This window comes from Tinamus guttatus, unplaced genomic scaffold (assembly GCF_059628265.1).
Source record: "Tinamus guttatus ecotype Peru unplaced genomic scaffold, ASM5962826v1 Tinamus_guttatus_pri_ptg000365l, whole genome shotgun sequence".
Classification (NCBI taxonomy): Eukaryota; Metazoa; Chordata; class Aves; order Tinamiformes; family Tinamidae; genus Tinamus; species Tinamus guttatus.
Genome location: NW_028288899.1, coordinates 248,431 through 268,144, shown reverse-complemented (window position 1 = coordinate 268,144; position 19,714 = coordinate 248,431). Strand labels below are relative to the sequence as shown.

At 38.1% G+C, this 19,714-nt stretch overlaps 1 protein-coding gene across 1 annotated transcript in view; it reads right to left on the bottom strand.

The window, feature by feature from the left end:
* The window catches only part of COMMD10 (COMM domain containing 10), a 103,014-nt gene extending 83,535 nt beyond the window's left edge, over positions 1-19,479 (bottom strand). The window contains exons 1-5 of the mRNA XM_088530303.1: positions 19,409-19,479; positions 19,206-19,296; positions 18,110-18,220; positions 15,116-15,271; positions 1,271-1,381 (exon numbers count right to left, since the gene is read on the bottom strand). Of these exons, the coding sequence (XP_088386429.1) occupies positions 1,271-1,381; positions 15,116-15,271; positions 18,110-18,220; positions 19,206-19,296; positions 19,409-19,440 (501 nt within the window). The 5' untranslated portion in view covers positions 19,441-19,479. The remainder of the gene's footprint in view (positions 1-1,270; positions 1,382-15,115; positions 15,272-18,109; positions 18,221-19,205; positions 19,297-19,408) is intronic.
* Positions 19,480-19,714: the final 235 nt, after the last annotated feature.

Below are 19,714 nucleotides of genomic sequence, written 5' to 3'. Positions count from 1 at the left end.
CATTACCAACTGCATTCTACCAAGGGCTCCTCTATCCATGTAACAACACACTTTGCTTTAACTGGGCTTACATACAAGCAAATGTGAACATCGATTTCTACAGTCTTCCCTACATAATTTCAACAAATTTCTACTAACTTCATCTTGGTTTAAGGCAAGGCTGGGGAATTCACTCAAACAACATGCAAAGAAATTCAGGAGAACATTCTTTTTGAAAAGTCTCACACTTTTCTCATATTTCCTCATAGCTGCTTTGTCATAGATCTGAACCAGTATGCTGTGCTTCTTAATGCAACTAGCACATAAAATACTATGAGATTCCTGCATATGTGTTTCAGAAACAACTTGCAGTGAACTGCTAAAAAATAACTCTATTGCAGGTCCTGATATGAAGCACAACAAAGCCCTATATTCTCTTAATCTTCTGGAAATCATAAATTCTACTCACATTTGTACAATTACTAAGATTTAAATGCAATGTGAAATCAGAATTGAGTCCCGGATCAATTTTTTTCCTCAATTCTTTTACATTGACTGTTTCATTGATAAACGTTAGAGACACTGCAGAGGATAAGACTTTCCAATTTCCATTAGCAAGATAAGGTGAAGAGTCATTCATGTATTTAATTTAAAACATGCTAACTAAAACAAGATACAGCTTATATGAATAAAGATCTTCAAAGCGGTGCTTGGCACTGAAACACCACCAGTCACTAAAATGCTTGAATATAAGACTTCAGTTTGTAGATTTGGAGATTTTAGAAAAATCTCCAAACTATTCGCTTTCCATGCCCTTGCATACTACATCATCTTTCATATATAGATACAGATATATACATATATATGCGTACACACACTATATATATACACACACACACATCATTAGCACAGAAAAGTTTCAAGTGATGAGTAATATAACCATATACATGGTAGAAAGCAGCAAGGAACTGGGCATTTAACAAGCACTAATCACAAGGTATGCACTATAAAGATATTTTAGAAACATAAAATAAGCGTATTTCCATGACTCCATTCCTGTCTCTCCATTACCTCATTGCCCAAAGAGCTGGCAACACAGTTTACAACCTCCAGCCAACTTAGCATGTATGATAGTACATCAGAATTTCACAGTTTCGATTAACTAGTTGTTTCATAGTTTTGTAAAGCAGAAATATGAAAAAATGTGATACTTGCAATGACCAAGATTTTCAACTGCTGCCTGAAGACTTTACATAAGGCCATGAGCATCCAACAGACATGCATTTCATACCTTCGAATCCTCATTGCTCACTCCCAGCTCTAGCACAGCTCGAGGAGATTTTAGCTTTGCTTGCATGGACTCAGCCATTTGAAGATTAAGCTGCCATCCAATTGTTTCAAGCTACAAAACACAAGTTTAGATGTGGTTAGAAGTAATCAGGCACTACAGAAGCTCCGGGTAGATCAACTTTAAATGTTCATGAATGGTCTGTAACAGCAAACGTTGTCGCACTACACAAAGAATCACAGAACCCTTAAGTTTGGAAGGGACCTTTAGAAATAGATCTCGTCCAACCTCCTGCTCACGCAGGGTCACCTACAGCACGTGGCACAGGGTGGCGTCCAAGCGGGTCTTGCACACAAATGTTAAACATTTTCATACCATATGTACTCTGCAAATTCTCGTCAACTCCACTGACTTTTACCTGCAAATAAATTTAACAGTTTAAAGTGCCTGCAACCACCTGATATGATGACTTAAAATTCTTCAGATCTTCTGAAACCAATGTACAGAACAAAATTAAGATCCCAAATAAGGTGGATTTCCCCGTAAGCAAAAGAGGATGGGTAAGCTTGAGGCATCTACTTTTATTACCTGTTTCTTTTAGGGAAAAAAAGCATAATGCATGGTAACTTATTACTCAATGGATCTATGTAAGGTATGTTCTACCATATGTGGACTGTTAATGCCAAAAATAATTCTGAACTGCTTTTTAAATTCTTACTCCTGGAAAGTCAAAATATAGCCGAGCATTCAAACAACAGAATTTGCTCATTTCCAACAAAAGACAACAACAAAAAAATCTCTAACTGCTTTTTAATGATGAAACTAAAAATATATTCAAACATGATCAAGCTATGCCTCACACACGAAAGAGTATATGAGACCAGTACTACAAGTCTTTCAGGAACTAACCCACCTATCTTTCTCAAGTGAAAAACAGGAGAAATCTCAAGTCTTACCATGTAGCAAGTTAATTTGCACATAAAATTTTAATTAATGCTCACCCTCTGTTGGTGAATACTGCAGCTGACATAGCAAAACGAAGTGTGCCACCGATCAGTTAAAACACCTCACAGTATAACAATTCCATTAAAATCAGCAGCAGCAAAAGCAACCCCAGAGATGCCAGGCTGTGAGAAGAAGAGCAGGGAAGCCAGCACTTTTGCTCCTTCCTACATGGACAGTAATCTCTGGATGAAGGACTGGACCAGTGGTGAATAATGATAAATATCTTACACGGGCCCATCTCAAAGCCAAAGCTTAGCAAATACATTAAAACTGTATCGCTTATATGCAACTGTACCATTTATATATGATATCTTGGATACACTGTGTACTGCATACATAATACACCAGTTATATAACAAACACTGTACGTTATGTGATCAGGTATACGACCAGGAAAAATATGTGTCGTGATCTATCAGCCAGCAAGAGGGATAGTGAGCGTGGCCAAGTGCAGACAGGGCTGACACTGTGTCTGTCTCTAAGACTTAGAGAGACCAGCATCTTATCCAGGATTATAAAATAATGCCAGCAGCAAGAAAAGCAACATCCTAGGAAGACAGACGACTTCCAAGGTTTTGCTGTAGTTGATAAACACTGCACCGTGCATAACACGAACATCAAAAGGGAGAAGATTCAAATTTATGGCTTCTGGTTCACTTTTAACTCCTATCTATCAAGGAATATCACTCAGAACAAACAATATATATGGTTGAACAGTGATACACATTTGTAACTGAATAGCAGCCATAATTCTCTTTTTACATTGCTTTTCCTTAAAATTACTCTGTTTTTTTTCTATACGATTCATTTGCCTTTCTGGTTTAAATATAGCCATATGGGAACAAGTTTTGATGAACATGAAGTTTGCTGCCCAAGGCTTCAGAATTGTCTGCCTATTACTTCTCGTGAAAGGAAGCTAGAACATATGTCTGGCCGCAGCCGTGTTTACTTAGAGGACACTCAACATTCTGAAATACCAATTAACCTTTTCTGAGTGTTTCTGTCAGTGCACTGTATTTGGTAGCCATGAAGTGGTACATATTTAAAGGCTCGGTTTTTCCAGAAGATATGAGGACTGTTAAATTATTACTAGTTAAAGGACTATTACATTATTTCCACTTCTGATACAACATAGGTCATAGAAAACAAAACGACAGGAAGAGTTTTTATGGTACCAGAACTTGCGATAACACTCACATTTATGTGAAAAGCATTTACTGGGAGGAGAAGATAGCGTTTCTCTAGAACGAGCACAAAAATAAAGTCATACTTTTCATTACTGTAGACCATTACTTTCTTTTTACAATTTCTTATCAGCAGTTTAGAAATGCGAGAGCAACATGGAGGAAAGCTACCCTGTCACTGAAGTGACAAGTGTAGTTGAATACGCACTCTCTAGCTCTGCAACTTCTCACTGGTATCTCTGACAATTATTTAATCTCAGTATTGTATTTTTTCTCTTAAACAGGTAGGTTGGGCATGCTGGGAAACAAGAAGAGGAAAAAAAATGTAGATGTTAAATAAAACCAGTAATAAGTAGGCATGAAAATCCTCCAGGTTTGTCCCACGAGCACTACAACAACTGACCCAGGGCAACTAAAACAGGGGAAGCTTTGTGTGAAATCCAATCTCTGCACAGCGTATCTGACATGAACTTCACGCCAGGTCTCTCACCCAAAGAGGACTTCACACACCACAGAATAACACCCACGAAATTCACTGTTTCTCTCACCACTTAATGTGCTTTGTGTTTAACATGCTGTTACATTAACCATACAGTTATCAGTGCACTGGAATCCACCAGAAAGGATGGACTGCAGCTTTGACTGTGAAGGAGGACTCAAGGTCCAGGAGAGAAACATAGCAAGGCCACAATCCGAGGGCACAGAACAGAACCAAAGCCACCAAGAAACTGAGAGTGGGAAAAGAAAACATATCTGATCTGTAAAATTAAGCTTTCCTGTAAAATAAAGTAAAATAGGAACATTGAGAAAACTGAGAAAATAGAAAGTGGAAGCAGAATTTCAGAAAATACATGAACAGCTAAACTGTCTGCCCCAGTGCTATCAACTCCAGCCAGGCAAAACTGCTAGAGTACGGCACATTGTTTTTAAGCAGTCAGGGAAAGAGTAAAGGGTTTTTAAGTGCTAGGAGGTGCTGAAGCAGGGCAAGAGGTGCTATTTTTCAAATATGGGTCTATGAGATACAGGGAGATGACATTTACCATCTCTCTCTAGGGCCACAAGGGCTAGAAGCTTGCTTTTAATTTTTAATGGAAAACTGAAAGTTTAATATAATTTATGTGCTTCCAGAAGCTGAAGCTTTCAGACAGTCATCCAATATCATAAAAAATAATTAAAGGAAATACCAAAAATCAGTGCTAATTCCCTGAAAACTCACCAATACAGCAAAAACAGCCTACTACTTAGTGTAATGCAAGCAGAATGACAAAGTAACATTGAAACTACTCCTTTTCCTCCATGGGTCATCCATGATTTGACATCTCTTTGATGAAAAGTGCTAAAAATAGTGATCTCAGAAAGAATCAGGAGTCACAATGAACCCTTGAACCAGTAAGAACACACTATGGGAACACTGCTTTAATATATAAAATCAACACAATCATAGTTTTTACAACAGCCAGAGATACAGTTATGGAACAACCAATCACTTCATATCTCTAATGTATGATAAAACTGTAGTTATTTCACTCAGATTCCTGAGCTCCATTCCCTTGACAAAACTTGCTGCTTCCAGTGCAACTAGCTTCCCCCGAACAGAATCAAAATATTATGTATTTCATTTCTCTACATGTAACCATTATAGAATATAGTGGGTTTTAGTTAATTCAAGACTAAAAGAATCTTGATACGATTCAGGACACATGCGCAAATGCAGTTATTCAGTTTTACAGACGTAACACAATTCAACAAGTAGTTATAAATTAACCAGCTACAGGAAAGATTACGAAGATCTTCACTTATCCATTACTGGATTTCAGATAAATAATCATATACGTTTCTACCAAGAGAAATAAATATGTTCCTCACTATATAGCAGAGAACTACAAAAAAAAAAACTCTTAAATTTAGAATTTAACCTTAAAGAAAAAAAACAGGTCTCTGAACTGAAATCTTGTTAACAATGGTATGGGGAACACAGAAGTAATTCTAAATTAATAGCAGTGTTCTGCCATGTTAAGTGTCTGGGTGGGGGGAGGAAAAAAAAGCCTAGAAAAGTCCACCATGGGCAAGAAACCCTTAGTGCATGCAAGCATCTCATTTAATGTAGATTACTATTACTACTACTTTCAATATTGCCAAAGGGCTCCTTATATTACACTTGGTAATCTTTGAAAAACAAATATATCATAACCTAATTTTTGAGATAATTTTGATGCTATTTGGAAGATCTACTTTGAGCTTCATTTTTTTTTTTGCTACATGAAAGGGAATCCTTCCATTGTATGCTGTGTTTGGCTTGTCTGTTTGCTTTCTTGTTTTAAAACAAGTAAATAAAAAATTCCTTTTTAGGAAGGAGAAGGTTTTCATTACTCTGAAGTTACTAAGGAACTGCTAAAGTTTAACATAGAATAGCTTGGTAAGAAATTTAAAGAAAAGAGAGTTTGTGACCCAAAGTCAGAATTAGAAGCCATCAGGAGCGTTCTTTATAATAAACAGGTCACACTGATGCAACTATTCAGATATGTAAAACATGAGAAATCTACTTAGGAAATTACAATATATGATACTAAATCTTATTGATCTAGATCAAAATGAGATTATCAATCTTGCCAAATTGGGCTGTTTGCCCAAATGCTAATTTGAGTAAAATTTGAGAGGGACACGATCTATTTTCAAAAAATGCAAATCTTGGCATAGATCTGAGACTACTTTCAGTACTTCTTGTATTAGTGGTGCTAGAGGACTTGATGAACATGAACAGTCATAAAATGCTGTTTTCATTTATACAGCAGAGAAACAACATCCAACTCTCTAACTACCATCAGAGGAACCATTTTAAGGTAATTTAATTGCGCTTCTAATTACTTTCCTTCACAGATAGGCAGACATTAATTTGAAGACAACCTAAAGCTATGTAATTGACTTCATTTTTGTGAGCTTTTTAAATAACTATATAATAGAAATAGAATGCCAAGAAAAACTTTGTTGACTTATTGTTTACAGGTATCACAAAAGCTACCAGTCTGCTATGGAAAAGACAGAAGGCCACCAAACTATTTCAGAAAAGCAAACTAAGAAGGTTGCCTCAAGACAGAAATTAGTACACTGGTACACAGGCTCTATTTTAAAGATAGAGGCTGAACACTGAGAACGTGCACTATATGATACGTCAGCTTACTTTAATAGCAAGTTGAATAACCCAGGTCTTTTGCCACAGGTACTCTAAAAAACAAACGTATTCTGTTCCCTAAAGCAACAGTCATAGGTGAAAAAAAAATTAAATCACATATTAACAAACTAAAACACACACTTTGTTTTAAACTAGAACCTAAGCCCATATCAGCTATTTTACCTCTAATTTGAGAGGAATACTATAGCCCAACTATAACAGTGAAAAAAATTCCTAGAAGAATCTGAAATTGTTGTTTATACAATTTAAGACATCAGGAGCATTACTGTCAATGTAGCTGGTATGAACACAAGTGAGAGATAATGTGATATGAAAGATGCCTTAAGCGAATCCCTTTCTCATATGATTATAATAGCACATATCACACTGACACAACAGGTTCTTAAATATTTTTCAACTAACAAAAGACTTGGAGGAAATAAATCACCTGGAAAAGAGCAATCACTCAAGTCTATTTTTCCCCCAATTACAAGACGTTTATTTTAGCTGTTCTAGTCAAATATCTTTATGAATACAAGGACATGAGTGTTCAACTCTCATAACTCCTCCTGCACTGGAAGGGAAGCATTTATTTCTTTGTAGTAAAAGAAAATCATCCAGAACTCTGGCATATTGGAAGTTTGGGGGTTCTTCCCCTCATGTTTCAACAATCAAACTAGCCAAGGTATATACTAAATAGTAGCTGCTTTCACGCATAATTTTGAACACATCCTCCATCTGCAGAGAGTATCCGAACACCTAGATATGCAAGTAATAATCTAACCACCAGCCTGGTATGGGTGACAGAGGTGCATCGTACGTTAACCAAAACAGTGGTCTATAGTGCACCACTGTAACTTGAGACCTGTGTAATCACAGTGACACAAAACTAGACGACAGCATGGAAGCTGTTACACGAAGGCTGCTCTCAACTGTCCAGCCTACAGTCCCGGCTCTGCTCTCCTTCAGCCCATTCAGAATTGGGGGAAAAAAAAATCAGAAGTAATGATAATGGCATTTTTGCCAAACACAATAATGATACCTGAAGACAGTTTACACAAGAAGCAAAGAATACACAAGAAAACGTGTCTTGACAGCTAACTTATCAAAGAGCTCTCCCAATTTGTTTAAAAAAAACAAGGTTAGTGCAAAGGAGATACCACCAAGATAAAAACAGAGCGCTCAATACTGCAAACAAATGTTAAAACGGGAAGAGGTGAACATTTTTAAAAAGAATTATCGCAAGTTACTGATTTTTTGTTCGTTCATTTGTTTCGTTATCAAGAAGGATTTTTTTCCTGTTTCCTAAAACGAGTGAGCTTAGTTTCCTATAGATATGAACCTCTATCACTGGATATGGGGAGGGTAGATGACTGGCGTAAACGCAATGTCTATTCCTAGTTACTGCTACTGACTTGTATTTAGTTGGCATGAAAATCTTCGAAGAAAACTCAGTCAAACATGTCTGGATATTGCAGGGCTTTTGTGTCTGTTTGTTTTCTAAAGCAGGCCTCAATGTAACAACAGTTCCATGGAAAAGGAAGTCTGCAGTGAAACAGCTGGCTTTTCACAGCAAGAAATTATACCCTTTCCACAGAGTATTTACATCCTTCTAACAGATTACTGAATTTTTATATGCCAATTTTACGTTTCAGCCTCTCTACTGAGAACTCAAAACAACCCATCTTTGTGTTTAATTTTTCAACTAATCACTACTGCTTGAAAGGCAGAAAGAAAAGCACAACACCAACAAACACAAACCAGGAGGGCAATGATGGCAATTATGTTTTCTTCTGCCCTTCTGCATTCCAGCAGGTAACAGTTCGTTAAAGTTTCTGGATTATTCTTAAAACTCAAAAATATTTCTGATTTATTTACAAGCTAGGTAATATTAATATCATTTGTCTGCCCATGCTAATACAATACGTCACCTCGTTTATTTAGGGGAATGGCCTAGAATCTACTGTTTACAGGACAGTTCTTCAGAAATCCTCATGGGCCAAACGGTGGCATACAGTCAAGAGCCACTTTATAGTATTTTATTGCATCATGTTGGGTTGGGATTTGTGGCTGGCGTTATACACAGTGCTTCTTTTTTTCTTCTGAATTTGTGAGTCTTGCTGGAAGTTTGGAACGTGTGGCATTGCATCGCATCTGGAAGAAAGGCTCTAGAACTGAGTAAATTCTTAGCAGAAGTTGAACTGAGGTGAACTATTTTAATTTATATAAGCAGCAGCGACAAAAGGAAAAATAAAACCAAAATCCAAAGACTTGGGGAGAGGAAATCATGTGGGTATTCTGGAAAACAGACAATTTTAAAAAACACATATAGCAGTTTCAACTTTTTACCAAAGATACCTAAAACATCTTGGAAACTTGACTGATTATTATTTTCCAAGACACTTAAGTGATGATCTGCTCAGAGATGGCCAGCTTTTATATAAGGTGCTTCTAGGAATAAGCAGTACTTAGAACTCTAGTAATACCCACTTAGAACCTATATACCCTCAGAGATATAATTACCATCAAATATGTATACAGATTTGCAAAGCTGTCATACTCCAGTGGATCTTTCTCTGCTGAAGCACCCTGATAAAACTGACCTTTTCCCACTAGTCTGCAGAAAGAACACAAACAAACAAATAAACAGACAGTTCTCATATACCCAAGTGCCCTTCCAGTCATCTTTTGGGAAGTGGCTGCACATTAAAAAAAAAAAAAAAAGAACTACGTAACACAATATCTGTATAGAAAAATGACGACTAGAGCCTACAAAGGTGCTGTATAACATTATTCACCATTTTTGTTCCTCCTTATTATTGAGAAACTATCTCCAAACTGTACAAATTGAATATCTGACTCCAAAATACCCAATACTGCTTTCAAAAGTAGTTTTCAGTAGTGTGAAGCACTTCTGCATCTCTCCCTAGCTCCTTACCTTGGACTCAAGTTCCATCATTCCAGTAGATCCATCTCCCTTGTCCACTCACCATCTTCTTCCCAACCATCTGGCCTGTACTCCTGACCACACTACCCACCAAATTCCAGTTCTCCATAAATCCCACCCATATTCAACCTTCAGGTCACAGGTTTGCTCTGCACATTTTTTAAATCTTTGATTTTAAACAAAGAAATAAGAAATAGCAACATGCTAAAAAGTTCCAGTGTATTTCAAAAGAGGAAAAAAAAATGGCATGGGTTTGATACAGAAATCTAGTGCTAAGCTTCAAAATATGTTTCCCTATTTTTAGTTGCTGGAATATTTTTATAAGTATTTTAAATGAAAAGTAACCTGCTTGATAGCAAATAGTACAGGAATATATGGCAAATATTGGAATCAATATTTAAGTTTCCAATACTCTAGTATATTTAGAGAGTCACTTAGCGTAAAAGATAATGTATTGTTTTATTTTAGCTCTACCTGAGAAACTTATGGGCACAGGGCGACAAATAAAATGAAGTGAAAATATGCACCAGTCCATAAGCAGTAACACTTAAAAGATTTCTAATAGTTCTTTGGCTCTTTCATCAAGTAGAAAATGTATAACAAGTTCCAATGATTGTAAGATGGCATCAGGCAAATTTAAAACACCCTTGTCATAGCAGAAATGCCTTGACATTACAACTGGCCCCCATTTCAAACGCTGTTTTATATGTTAAGGAAAAAATCATGGTGTGTGTTGTACCGGAATTGGACAAGAGAAGCACTGGACTCCTTTCAAACCTTAAATTCTGTTATTTTACCTGCTGAAACTAAGCAAAGGTTTCAGATGTTTAAAAACACGTTTGAAGCATAACTTCTTAGCCTTTATCACTTACAATTCTTAGGAGAAAGAAGGATAGAAAAAAAAATAAGTAAAAAAGTCAGTAAATCAAAATAAGAATTTTTAGAGGATACTGAAGCTGTCCCTAATAACTGTAAATGATTAAAATAGCTACTAATGTAAAGTTTGCTGTGTGGTAGATTAAGCAGATTTGGTCATGCTGCAGCTATCTATTAAAATAAATCCCTGTATGTATAAAACATACTGAATACATCTTTAATACATTTCCAATGATTCATTTTCTCTTTGCCAGAATGTGTGAGGGCACCAGATAATGAAAGCTGGTTCACAGTTCACAGTGACAACACCTCCAGAGAAGACACTGTCCTTGTTGCCTGTTAGTCACCATATGAATGACAAATAAAAATTCAAACAAGAATCTGAAAGATGTTTGTTTTCTCTTTCCAAAATAAGGAGGAATATCACCCACGTATTTCTCTTGATACCAGAATTTTTCCAAATAAGTAAGTATTTACGTATATAGTGCCCCTGTTCTTTTCTCATCATAACAACTTCAAAATGCTTCAGAGAAGAATTTCTATTGATTTGCCACAGTTTAGCACCAGGGAATTTAGTATATTCACATTGCATATACACCCCTCAGCAAGAAGACCAATTTCTGAGATAACTACCTTTAGAATTTTTCCCATATGAGTTCAAACAGCCAGACAAGATACAGAATTGACAGTTCTGTCAAGAGCTTTAGGTATGTAATTTCACTAGTTGCATTCCCACACATCATTATATTAAGTAACACTGCACAAATGCTATAAAAAACTTCCCTTGCCTCTCTTGCCTGGCAACACAGAACCAGATCTTCTTTTAATTAAATATATTTTAAAGACAATATGAATATTTTTCCAGTCCAAGAAGTCTGTGAGGAATTTGGCTTGACTGCCCTTTCAAAAGGCAGATTTACATCAGTCACCAAAATCCTTTTACAGAGCACAAGTGATTTTTTTCTTTAAACTAACAGTTCTAAAAAAAAAAGATCAGTGGAAAAAAAACATGGGAATTCAGAGAGAACTCTACGGAAAAGATGGCTTTGCTTTGCAGAGGAACAAAGAAATATCCTCCTTTTAACTAACTGATTCTATTATAATGTAGAAATGATATAATAACAGGATACAAATAAAGACTCAAAGAACCAATACAACAGCAGAAGATACAGAATTAAAAACCCTGGACAGCTGAAGACTGAGTATACCTCAATAAAGAAAAATGAGGAATGGGAAAATAAACACTAGTAAAAGCAGCCTTAAATTTACTACATGTTTTTTATTCATCTCTCCTGAGACAACAACCTCATGGCCAACTCAGTAGCAATAAAATTTAAAGATTTAAGTTTAGAAAAGAAAAAAAAAATGTTTTTAACAGGCAGCTTTAGCAATCAATATGCCACAGAAAAATCGGCATTCTTCATTCAGTCAGTACTCTTGGAAGTACCAGTTCTGTAGCACTGGCATTCAGGTTGCTTCTTCACCCCAACAAAGCTATTGGGCAATACCAATACACTGGCCACCTATATCTACTGCACACAGTTTAAATACCCAGATTTTAAAACAGCAGCTTTCATACAAACTGTGATTTACAAGCAAGAAGTGAATCTGATCTAAGAGGAACACAACAAACAGGTAGACGCAAATGAAATATCTGCAAGAAATTACTTCCCCTAATAATAAGTGATGTCCAAATTTAAGCATTGCTGCAGGCCACTGGATGCAGTGGTCCATTTCCCCTAAACAGTGGTGAACCAAATCAATAAGTAATACTATCAATTAATGATCCTGGACAGTCAGTTAGTTTTGACCATGAATTAATAATTTTCAGTTCTTCCTTCAGTATCCCACATTTGGAGTGCAAAACACTGTGAGCAGCAGTAAACGCCTATAACACAACACAGCTTAGAAGAGATGGACAAGGTGGTGCTCATGAAGCTCAGGTATTAATATAGGTTATGACTTATAACAGCTGTTACAAAGAAAATTGACTTTATTTCAACATGAAAGAGGGACAGGAAGATGGCTTTTGTTTTACATGGATAACTAGGCCAGCTGAGCGGATCAACTAACTGCATTCTAGTGGAGTGAATCAACGAGAGTAAATGCTTTTTCTAATGCTTGTTCATCAAAACAGCAGAGATGAGATACATCTCCCAGTGTTATCCAGACCAGCATAGGGGAGACTGCATAGGTGGCTCAGGACAATTCAAAGCTTAAAAACTGCACAACTAACAAAAGAACTTTGAAGAAAGTGATGGGCTTGAGCTGGTTTCTACTCTCGTATTCCTTCGTGGTGACTTGGGGAAGTCTCACATCATGATGGTGAGCAGGTCGTAGAATTTGATACTGTATTTCAATTACTGTATTCTCCTACATGTAATTTATACCTGCATTTCAATTTCAGCACATTGCTGTATCACTCTGCTAAATCAAAAACCCAATGTAACATCTTTATGTAATGTTCAACAATACACCCTTCATGTGTGGAATATCTAAAAGACCCATAGACTCTGGCATGAGAAATGAAATGGTCTAACATTTTATGTTGTCTTAAAACTCAAATGAAAGACAAATCAATGCCTGATCTGTTCACATCTATGCTACAGGCAAGGGATTTATTTACTAGCTACTTCTCTTAATACTGTACTTTTAAGTAACGGATGCTAGGTGAGATCAGTTGTTTTGCCACTTGTATTTTAACAAAGTAGTTTGGAAAGATAATAAAATTCCAATATGATCTTTCTTGGTTGCATTATGTCTTCTACGTCCTTTCTCCAGAACACCTTTTCATGCTGGAGAAGAGCTAGTAGGATCTCAGTAATACTGACCACACAGCCAGATCCAGATGAACAACCCCATGCACGCTCCCACTAAAGTCTTTGCAAACAAAATTCAGAGTTCGTAAGTGTACACTAAAATGCAGAGAGGAAAACCATGAAATATTCATATAACACTGCAAATTCTAAATCATTTATGTCATCCTGCACACCACTTGGACAGGTCAGCAAAAGGCCCCACTAGATGTAGAGTGACACATTTTTTTTAAAAAAAAAAAAAAAAGCACACAAAAATATATATATTACAAAGCCCCTGCATAAAACATTAATATTCCAGGGAAGCACATGTCATATCGTATTCACATTAGCTTCTTCAAAAGCATAGCAAGATACAGAAGAGACAGATAATACGAAAGATTACAAGCAGAAGAGACTTGCATAGGACGAAAGAGGGAGGAATCACCTACTGTGTAGCTTAGAAAGAAAACAAGAATGGACACAAAGAAAGGACAGTTTAACCAACTCAAGCGACACTGCAAACCACTATTTCTTCTTTACCTTTTCCCATAATAAAAAGGGATATCCATTAAAAAAAAAATCAAAAAGATCAAAACATATATATATTCATATGCAAATATATACATATACATGAATGCATATCTTTTCATGATAGTTTCACTCAACTGGTTAAAAACAAAAGTCAGGTATGTATATAGATGGAAACCTTCTGGTTCACTGAATATTTCACGAGTGACAAATAGCCAGTTTTTAGGGTAGAAGGAGGCTTTCAAGCAACGAGGTAAAACAGAAATTGCTCTCAAACAATTAGAGTTATGGCCTATGGCACAGGCCAAAAGCAAGATACACAAGGAACAGATTTTCTGATCTAATATAGGAACAACCTATATTCCTAATTTTGAATTGTTTAAAAAAAAAAAATCCAAGACATGCCCCTGACAAGAATTAAAAAAAAAAAAAAAAAAAAGGCATCAGTGTGAATCCAATTTTAGACATATTCAGAGCATGGAAGGATCATGCGGTCATTTACACAATACATAAAAAAATGGGGAAAGGGAGGGAAAACTTTCAGGCTCCTAATATAGGTGATATTTTATTTAACATTCTCTGTTTAGGTACCATGTGAGGTAAGTTTAGCCGTTTGTTCTGTGGATTTAATTGCTTGGACAAGGAAAAGCTCTCCTGGACTTCAATTTTCTTCACTAAACTACAATCTAATATTAAGAGTGTTTTTATAACTTTTTTTTAAACAAACCAAAAGAGAAAATTAAGGCTGTTCAAGTTCAAAATTATGATAATGAACATGAATGAACATAAAGGAATGAATACTAATTGAATGAATACTAACACTGTTCAGTATTAACCATCCAGACTTACATTAAAACAGAATTTTAACTGTTAACAAGCACATAAGGAAAGAGACTATGCAACAGTAGAAAAGTTTTCCTAAGATATCTTACAAAATGCACTATTCAATCAGATTACAACATTTTAAAATGTAGGAGTTGATACACACTTTAATTAGAGAGAATCCATGAGCCAAAACCGCCACTGTCCATATGCACATTTTAGCTTTGCCCTACTGCATAGCACATTCACAAACACCTACAAATGATACTGACACTATGTTTCTTTGCATTGGCCAAGAGTCAAGATCCAACAGTTACAACAGTCAGCTAACACAGAACACCTCTTCAAGAAAACAGAACTTAAATGCCTCTGATTCCATCTATCCATGATCCACTAGGTATTCTTTTTCAATTTTTTTTCCCTTGACCCACCATGAAGTTTGCATCTTAACTCACAGTCCTTGCTTTAAAACAGAGCTAAACAGATTTAGCTTCTTTTAGAACAACAACGAAAAATTACCTTCTGAGGAGTCAAAACCCTCTGCCTGAACTTTTCAATTGTATCTTGGCCTGCAGCTGCCCATGCACTGGCAAATGCTTCTGCTTTGTCTTCATCCAGGTGAATGCTCTGAAGCTGCTGTTGCAATGCAGCAGGCTTCAAATTATGATAGACTGCCTGTTAAAAGAAAAATAACTGTTGTTGTAGAAGTGCTTTTCTACAAGTTGTGTCAGACATATTCTACCACAGATGGCTTCACATTCATGCAAGATTTTTACTAGCAATTCTATTGTGTGGCTGCAGAGATCTTGTTCAGCTTGACAAGTTGACTGAAAAGATGAAAGGGTACAACTATCCCAGTTCTCTACAACCATAACATTATAAATGACTTAACAAGACAGACAAATTATGAAAACACATGGGTGAATCTGAGTAATAGTACAAATCATAATATCGTAGAATGCTTAAGGTTGGAAGGGACCTCTAGAGCTCATCTAGTCCAACTCCCCAACAGGGTCACCTAGAGCACGTGGCACAGGACTGCATTCAAGCGGGTTTTGAAAATCTCCAGAGAAGGAGACTCCACAAGCTCTGTGGGCAGCCTGTTCCAGGGCTCTGTCACCCTCACTCTCAAGAAATTTTTCCTTAAGTTCCTGTGGAACTTCTGATGCTTCAGTTTCGGGCCGTTTCCTCTAGTTCAGTGGCTGCCACTAAAAAGAGGCCAGCACCATTCTCCTCACTGCCTCCCTTGAGGTACTTATAGACACTGATCAGGTCCCCTCTCAGCCTTCTCTTCTCCAGGCTGAACAGGCCCAGCTCCCTCAGCCTCTCCTCATAGGGCAGATGTTCCAGGCCCCTGATCATCCTTGTGGCCCTGCGCTGGACTCTCTCCAGCAGCTCCACATCCCTCTTGTACTGTGGAGCCCAGAACTGGACACAATACTCCAGATGTGGCCTCACCAGGGCTGAGTAGAGGGGCAGGATCACCTCCCTCGACCTGCCGGAGACGCTCTTCTTAATGCACCCCAGGATCCCATTGGCCTTCTTGGCCACGAGGGCACACTGCTGCCTCATGGTCAACTTGTCGTCCACCACAACACCCAGGTCTTTCTCTGCAGAGCTGCTCTCCACAAGGTCGGTCCCCAGCCTGTACTGGTGTCTGGGGTTATTCCTCCCCAGGTGCAGGGCCTTGCACTTGGCCTTGTTGAATTGCATGAGGTTTTTCACCGCCCAGTTGTCCAGTCTGTCCAGGTCCCTCTGGATGGCAGCGCAGCCCTCTGGGGTATCAGCTACTCCTCCCAGTTTGGTATCATCAGCAAACTTGCTGAGGGAGCACTCTGTGCCTTCATCCAGGTCATTGATGAATAAATTGAACAGGACTGGACCAAGGACTGACCCCTGGGGGACCCCGTTAGCTACAGGCCTCCAACTAGACTCTACACTGCTGATCACCACCCTCTGAGCTCTGCCATCCAGCCAATGCAAATATGCATATACTGTACATATTTCATTTTGGGTAATGACAAAGTGGTTGGCACTAGAGACAGCAGGGCTTTGCAGTCTACTGAGACCATGAAGAAAGGACAGTATTTCCAAATTCACGCTGCTCAGGAAAGCTTTAACTGTAAGGTAGCATTGTGTAAAGGCAAGTGCAGTTTGCCAAGAAAGGTGAGCTAGCTATTGCTGCCATGCAAGTACCAATTCTGGTGACAAACACTCTGTGTCCTATGCTGGCCTCAGGGCAAGACACAGGTTCTGGGGAGGAAAGTGGGAGGAAAAAACAAATAAATAAACAAATAACCCCCCTCACACACACATAACATGGAACAAAGACCATGCAGTCATTTTAGGTTGCCTGTGAAATGACCACATATCAAACGGCTGTTGAAAATATTACGCTGTGACAGATCAAGCAGGTACTCTAAAGAGAAGATGTCTGTCAGGCAGAACATAAGAGTCATGAAGAGACATGATGTACTTCAAACAGCAATGTTCTTTGGATCGACACTATTTAGCCTTTAATTTTCTTATGCAAAAGCAATGCATAGATGAGACTCAACTGCTTTTCTATTCATCTTCAATAAATGTATAAATGAAGCAGCCCAAAGAAATTAAGAATAGTGAAAAAGACAGGTGAATTAGTTGTTTGGCTGAGATGAAAATTTAGAATTCCAGACCGGATGCACCGGATGCAATCTCAGTTTTAATATTTACTTTGTGGAGTTAGGAGATATGAGGAAGATTGTTTAGTTCGTTTTCTTTTTAATGCTATGGAATATGTTAACAAAGCAAATGAATCATAAATTGCCAGGTGCACTTTTGACTAAACAACTGTTTTCTACCTCTGTATCAGAAAAAAGAAAAATCAAAAAATGGTAAGAATAAATTCAAAATCCCGTAACAGACCTATCTGAACTACATGCATGTCTTTCCTGACAAGACTTTTAAACATGCACAGAATACATCTACTACGCTTCTATGCAAATGGATGGATAACACACCACATGTAACAATTTAAGAAAGAGCCCAGACTTATTCAGTTAACATATTTACTGTGTAATATTTCGGCTTCCTGTCTGAGCGGTAGAGTAGCTAACCACAGCAGAAACAGAAAACCTATTTCATTACAAGATATCTAGCTCTACATCATACAGCCATCTCCCATTCCAAAGCCAGAGCTACGTTATGTGGCTCAAAAATAACACAATATTCTTCTTATAAGAGTTAAAAATTGCATGGAGAGATTACTTAAAATCAGTAAGACAGCATCTCATAGTTTTCAGTATTTCTCTCACAATTATGCAAAGCAGGTTTCTATATTTGCATTAGCTGGAATGTCCACAAACACAGTCCAATTCAGACCAGCAAAGTGTGCAAACAAAGGCAGCAATATCAAGCCACTACAGATGCTTATTTTTAGAAATATCTTTTTAACTTCAATTCTATTTTTTTGAAATCTCCAGTTTAACAAAAAATATACCTACCAATTGATAATGGTAAAATAAAAGCAGGTACCTGTTCCAAAATGAATGATATAGTTTCAAGAACTAGATGAAGATCCTGCTTTTCCAATGAAAAAGCTGCTTGAAGTTTTTCTTCCTCCTCTTCACTGAAGCTGCTTTCAGCCTAAAGTACAAAAATAGTTATTCCTGGCATTCTATTAGCCACCAAAAAGAGATTTTCCAAAATAAAAGCCTTCTTCTCCTTTATACAAACATAGCCAAGTGGTTTCTAAATGGAAACACAGGAAATCATTTTTCCAACAGAAAAAATACAATGTGATTCACTTTCCTGGAACTCCGAATGAACTTCTCGTTCATTCATGAAACTGTGGATTTATATTAAAAAATAATAACAAAAATGCATCACAAGAACAAGCTTTCTCCCTGCTCTTAATAAATATATTTGGGAGCTACTAAGCAAACTTTTTACTACATCAGATCATCTGCAAAATCCTTTTATAAATAAAAGTAAGAAGAATAAGAAGTGCACTACTGAAATTAGAGCTAAAAACAAAACAAAACAAACAGAAGACAAGACTTAAGTTACATATGATTCTTCTGCTCTGGATAGTGACATTTTTTCTGTTTTGAAAACTGTCCATGTTGTTATAAAAGAATTAAAGCAAGGGTGTTCCCTCTAAGTTATTTTTAAAGTCTGCTTGAATACAATCTATAGTGTATTTTACTATTAAATTACTCATATTAGAAGATGGAGTACATTTAAATATAAGCAACCATACTTAATGTATTATAATAACTTAAATATATAATAATATTTTAAGATGCAATTATTAATAATTCTGCAACACAAAGCACCATATTTAGACCAATTAGCAGTCCAAAACTGCAAAGCTACACAAAAAAAAAAAACAAAACGCACTCAAGCTGTCAGAACCAACCGAACAACACAACTACACAAAAGCCGTAAGGATCACAATGCTTAGAACACCGAAATGGAAACATTATTTAAGCCGTGAGCAGCCAGAAGACACAAGCTCTGGGTGCGCTTTGTAACCACCCCCGACACCCCGAAACCCCCCAGCACCCCGGTGCCCCAGCCCGGTCAGCCCAGCACCCCCCGCGTCCCGCTCCCGCTGCCCCGGGCCCACCTTCAGGTGCAGCTTCTGCAGGAGGCGGGAGAGCAGCCGCGGGAAGCGGCCCGGCGCCACGGCGTTCAGCAGCGACACGGCCCTGCGGATGCTGCGCGCAAGCAGAGGCGCACGTGAGGACAGCGGCGGACCCTGGACCCCGAACCCGCCCCCATCCCCGCAACGCGGTCCAGTGCGGCCCGACCCGGCCCGGCCCGCGGTACCTCTCCGTCTCCGGGACCACGGGCGCCGCCATCGCTGCCACAGAGGCCCCGCCCCGGCCGCGGCCGACGGGAGCCCGGCGGGGCCAAGCCGCGGCCGGGGCGCCGTGCGTTGGGCGGGAGCGCGCGGCGGGTTGGCCCAGAAGGAGGGGGGGATGCGGAGAGATGGACGGGGGAGGAGCGGCGGGACCGCCTGGTTGTCCCGGGGCAAAGTGGTGAAACTCTTCTACTTTAGTTAACCTGACTGCAGCGTGGGAAAGGGCTGGGGGCTTTCGGTGTGTTGTGAAGAGGTGTTCTGGAAGCGCGTGT